Genomic DNA, 6,081 nt, shown 5'->3' on the forward strand with positions numbered 1-6,081 from the left:
TCACCCCAGGGACATTTTGCGGCGCAACGGGATCACGGCTGGAACTGCGGCCTGTGCAGGCTGCACAGAAGGTTGGCGAAAGGGAGCAGACATGAGTTTGTCAACACGTGGAGGGTGAGACGGCGGCGAGGCAACCTCCACTGGCGCAGGGGCGGCTGAGCGGGTAGGCTGCAAACGCGAACGTGGACGAGACGAGGCGGCGGGACGAGGCGTCGAGGTGGAACGAGACGTTGCAGGGGCAGACAGAGTCACTGGGTCATCATCAGGAGGGGTAAAATGGGGCACCTTGAGAGCAGGGGGGACACGATCGTCGGGGGAATGTTGGGCCAAAAAGCATTGGGCATCCGCAACATGTGGAGTATCGAAGGTAGCATCAAAATAACGCTGTAATAAAATCGGCACGTCTTCAAGCAGCGTAGATAGCGGCTCCCACGTGGCTTCATCATCAGACAACCCGAGCCAGTACACCATGACCTCAAACGAGTCACGCGCAGGGCGAACGCCACCAAAAGCGCGCACCATGTGGCCACCCTCGTTGTAGCGCGCAAAAGACAGAATGTCCTCAGTAACATTGAGATCCTTGTCATGATAAAATCGCAGACGGCTCGCGTGATGCGCCGACCGTTCAAAAGGTTCCACCAGGTCTTCGACATCAAAACTCCAATCGGATAATACCTCCACAACGCGCTTGGGGCCACGCCACGAGGCTGAAAGCATGGGCGGATGGGACGAAATAATTGCCACCATAACAAAATATCGAGTGAGAACCGGGTACCCTTGGCCTTGTGCGAACGTGCAGGGCGTCCCTGGCGGCGTGTGGCCTCGCTCGATGCCGCGACTGTGCGATGCATCCGATCCAACGCAGAAACGAGGGTAGAAAAACTAGAATGCCACGCCTGCGAAAGCTCGTCGATGGACATGTTCACCGCTTTACCACGAGACTCGAACACAAAACGCAAAGGTAAACCAGGCGATAGACCAGTAAATGCAGTAACAGGAGAAATACCACCGAGACGTGGGGATGGTTGATGGTTCAATGCACTTTGCACCCCAGGTAAAACACGTGACCATTCGGTGGCCTGGAGGCCGAACTCGGACAACAGCGCACGCATGCAACGCAAGCTTGGCGGCTGAGGACTTCTACCGAACCATTTGACCACGGCGTGTACTGCAGGCAGTCGTGAAATGATGGTGCGACCCCAGCAAGCGTGCAATACACTCGATCACACTGTTGCGAAAATGTGAACCACGATGAGTTACCCAAGTGGGCGCAACGCCGAACATACTGAACCAGCCCACCAAACCTGTGACAAAGGCATCGGCTGTAGCGGTCTTGAATCCAATAAGCATACAGTAGCCAGAGGCATCGTCCTTGAGAGCCAGGACGTATTGCCAGCCGGTGAGCGTATCCTTGGGCAGGGTTAGAAAATCGGTGTGGAGCAGCTCGTTGGGCTTGGTGACATGGAGGGCCTCACCAAGCGGACGTGGCACCATGCGACCCGACACACAGATACAGTGCAAGCAGCACTGAACGAACGCCGCGAAATCGGCAGCCTGCGCAACCCACACGCACCATTCAGTGAGTGATAATAGCGTAGCGTTCACACCACGATGGTCAGAAAGGTGGGCATGAGCAATCACGAGGAGGTGAGCTTGGAGCGATCGCGCTTCATCTGGAATCCACACAAGGTCATACCCTGAACAATAAACGACCCGAGAAGGGTCATTGTCACGCCGGCTGGCGGTGGCAAGTGACCACGCTGAATGTTAGCAATCTCATCGAGCGTGGGCCAAACAAAATCAGCAGTCTGCAGTAGAGAGAGGCACAGGGGCCAGTGCAACAGAGCTGGCGGAGACGACAGGTGATACGATACCCCAACGACTAAGCATGTCAGCCCACACATTGGACTCACCGGGGATGTGAAGGATCGAGTAGTTATAGCTAGTTATAACCATAGCCCATCGTTGAAGACGATCGGTTTGATGGCGCTGCATGGCGCCGTCGGTTGCAAGTGGATCAAAGATGTAGACGAGATTGCGATGATCGGTACAAATCACAAAACCACGAGGGCGCCGCAGCAAGTACTCCAAACGCTTGCAACTCTCCACAATCGCGAAGGCCTCCTTGTCGGGGATGGGCCATCTACTAGCGGCACACGTAAAATAACGACTAAGGAACGCCAGCGGGCGATGACGCTGTTTGGCGAGTGGCAACTGCCTGTCCTCGATTGGAACCTTGGGTGACTACCGAGCCCCAAAAATCGAGGGACGCATCGGCAAACACGCAGACCAGAGACTCATCATCAGCGTGCGAGTGCGGTACCATGGAGATAAGAGTATCCTTGACTGCACGGAAACACGCATCATGTTTGTGAGACCAGGCAAAATTCGACAACAAGACCTTGTCGAGTTTTCGTTGCTGGCGGCTGGAGACCGACTTAGAGGCGACAGCGATGAGCTGCGTGAGCGGCGCTACGAGCCAAGAGAAATGGGGAACGCTTGAGCGCATCCAGTTTGTGCAGCAGAAGAACTTCTGCCGCCGTTGTAGGCGTGCTAAGATCGACCAGGCCCTTGACACGCTCTGGGCAATCGCTGATTCCATCGGCCGAAATGATTTTACCGCACCGCTTCGCACGCTTGAGAAAAAACGAACACTTGTTTGGGTGTAGCTTGAGGTCCGAGGACGCGCATGCCTGGAGCCCGCGGTCCAAAATGTCGAGAAGCGCATCTTCCGTAGAAGCGTAACCCAGAATGTCATCTAGCCAGGCGAGGACCCCACGATACAACACATCTTTGAAAATGAGTTCAACGCATGATTGGCAATAGCCTACGCTGTCGGAACCACCCATGGACACACGCGTCGGCGTCATCATGCCGCGATGAGTCATAATAGTGAACAGTTCCTGGCTTCCAGGGGACAGTGACAGCTGCCAGTAATCACGAAACCAATCGAGCGCGAAGTAAAAACGGCTGCCAGTGAGGAAACCGAGGGCGACTTCGAGCTGTGGCATGGGCCACTGGAGTTGCTCCGTGCGCGAGTTGACTGAGCGGAGATGAACCGTCATGCGATATGAGCCGTCCTTTCTCGGCACAATTCGCGGAGGAGAGACCCAACGGCTACCAGTATTGAGATAGACAAGGCCAGCGGCTTCGAGGTCCCCATGTGGTCCTCCATGAAACGTTGATGAGCTGGTGGGTAGCGCCTGGTGGAGCATTTCGCCGGCGACGCAGATGAACGGACACGCACTTCCAATGGAGGAACCTTAAGAGGAGAACTCGATGCGAAAAACATCCACATAGTGGTGGATCATGGCACGTAAACGCGACAGATGATCACCAGCAAGGCTATTGGCCTCGGCCACAAGTACACGCTCGTGCAACAAACGCCGAACAGCCGGTTGACCGCCAGGGACTGGTAGAGGCAACGAAGTGACGTCTGACACATCCTCATCACACACCGTGTCATCACTGAGCGTTGGAGGTTGAATAAGCGATGGTGCCGAGTGCAATCCAGGCATATCACTGGCCGCCGAGGCGTTGACAGAGTAGGGACCTCGGCTGAGGGAGCCAGAAAACGCAGAGGCGCGACAGATTGGGACTGCGCGGCCAGAGTAGTCACAGGGGCGACCGAAAGCGGCGCACACGACGCGGGAACATCGAGATTTCACTCTGGTGCCAGCGCGCGAGCGCGAACCAGGAGAGCATTGAGGGAATAACCCAACGGTTCCATGACCAGCCGTGAAATGATCAACCGCGGCTCAGTCCGGGCATTATCGACAACCTAGGCAGACACATTGCGCAAGAGCAGAGGACCAGCGGACGTAGATAGCGTAACCAAGCCCAATACAACGCTGTCGAGAACAAAAACAGGTTCATCCATGAACGGTTCCAGAGAGTGGTTAGCACCAGGGATCACATGGCAAAGGACACCCGCGGAGCTCATGGCCGTAACAAGGCTAAAATTGACCACCGAGGTGTCAGCACCCGTGTCGAGCAAAACAGCAGGTAATAGCACAACGTCTTCAACCACCGCTGCCACCACACTGCCCGCAGCCACCACAGTGCAACCGCCGACGACATGATGTTGTTAATCTTCGAACGGTTAGGGCACTCGCGATACGAATGTTCACCACCATCACAAGAGCGGCAAGAGCGAGGCCCCGAATGCCGCGCGGCCTGTTTAGCCATGCGACCGGCGCTGCGGCCACCACGGCCACCGGAGCCACCACGGTTGAACTCGCCGCCCCGAGGCTACGCGCGGTCACCAGGAGCCATGCGCACCGGCGGCGTCGACGAAAACGGGACGGAACGGGTGGGAGGGCGGGAAACAGCGGACGGTGACGTTGGAGAGGGGTCCACCAGGGTCTGATGGGGACGGTGTGACACTGTTTGAACTCGTGACGTCGACCGTTCGCTTTCCCAACGCATGTAGGAACACATTGTCACATCGAGATACTCGATAAATTCCAACGTGTTTGACTTCAAAAGTTTGTTGGTGTTTCGTCGACCACCGTTGCTTTGAAATCTGGTGGAGCCAATGCGTCCACCAAGTACCCAACAACCCGCTTTGGTTCGGCTTCCACGATTGATGTCATGGACAACTTTTCGAGTATAGTGTCCATTGCGTGCACCTAATTGGAAATTCGACTCTTGGAGACGGTGAGTGATAAGTTGACTCGCAGTTCCTTCATTTGTTTGTCAACTCGGGCATAATCAATGATGCCCAGGTCGTTGCCTTCACGGAAATTAGTTTATCCATTCCTCTTCAGATATGGACTCCGCCGGTTTCCAAAGATCATATATAGCCATAAGATTCCGTCGCGCGTCGGCAATGCATGCACCCACAGGCATCACATAGAGCTGAAAACCGAGCTGACGGAGGGAAGCACATTGAAACCAATACTCTTGCTACTGTTGCTTGAACTACTTCTTCTCCAACGCAGTTGAACCATCATAGCGTGGAGGAGACGGAGTGTGCGGCATGCCTTGGAGGCGGTTTGGGCCAGCATATTGCGCGACTGGTGGTGTCGGCAGATTGTCGGCAGTATCACTAGAGTTCTAGTCGTTTTAAAGACCTTCACTCACACTCAAGGCGAAAGACGCACGTTTCACAGGGTCAGAAAGCGCCCCTTGCACGTAAATTTCGGGTGTCAGAAGCATTGTCATGACGGAGAATCTAGGACCCGATCCCAAATCCATGCGGCCAAATACATTTGCCAAAGACGCATCAGAGTCGCGGCGTGCCTGGGCATCCGTTTGGATTGAGTTGGCGGCCGTGAACTGCGGTGCACTAGAGTCGCCAGATCCCGGGGCTGCCTGGTCAGGGTCAGTCGGCGGAGACTGGGAGACTTGGTCATTCACGTTCGCGTGGGGGGTGTGGGCGGTTGTGTCAGGGACCAGACTGTCATCAACGGCGGGACCTTCCGAACTTGCCTATACGCAAGAAATCGAACTCATCTTGAGAGCGCTGAGGATCCTTCCACGACAGAAAAACTAGTTTTGATCTGAGCCCCGGATGGAGGGAACTGTGTGCACAAGTGTGGAAATGGAAAACTGAGTTAACGATAGCAGTTAGCGGGCAAAGAGAACTACACTCACTACAACTAGGGCAAGCCATGATGCACGTAGCTAGCTAGCTAATGCTGACCAGGTTACCATGACTCACACAAACTCCAAACGAGCTAGCCAAACTCAACAAAGGGGGCCCCATGACCAACACTAAGCTTGGAGGGCAAACTTGAATGAGCAAATGCAAACTAATGCATGACAGACGATGCCACAACTTCATCACCCGTGGTCTTCTGGATGTGGCTCTAAGCCACATCACCAGAACAACTCCTGGCATTCCAATGCATCCATGTTTCATTGCGCATTCACAGCTAGCCGCGTCTGCAATCGTCACAGCGACGAAGTCTAGGTGTACGAACCAGTGTACAAACCCTGGCTGCGCAAGTTCTGTCGGAGTTCGACCAATTCAGTACGCATCTTAGCCACGTGGCCGTTCGGTTCTTTCAACGCCGCGACTTCGTCTTGCAAGTCTCGAATCTTTGCTTCCAACTTGTCCGTGGTGGCGACCTCCAC

General features: G+C 55.0%; 1 protein-coding gene across 1 annotated transcript; it reads right to left on the reverse strand.

Annotated features, from left to right (window-relative positions):
* On the reverse strand, positions 1-3,065 carry H310_11714 (hypothetical protein; the record flags this gene model as incomplete). The annotated part of the gene is made up of 4 exons (XM_008878475.1): positions 1-561; positions 1,300-1,697; positions 1,757-1,882; positions 2,621-3,065. The coding sequence occupies 4 exons, from the start codon at positions 3,063-3,065 to the stop codon at positions 1-3; spliced, it is 1,530 nt and encodes a 509-aa protein (XP_008876697.1).
* Positions 3,066-6,081: the final 3,016 nt, after the last annotated feature.

Source organism: Aphanomyces invadans (assembly GCF_000520115.1).
Source record: "Aphanomyces invadans strain NJM9701 unplaced genomic scaffold supercont1.33, whole genome shotgun sequence".
NCBI classification, from domain to species: Eukaryota; Oomycota; class Saprolegniomycetes; order Saprolegniales; family Verrucalvaceae; genus Aphanomyces; species Aphanomyces invadans.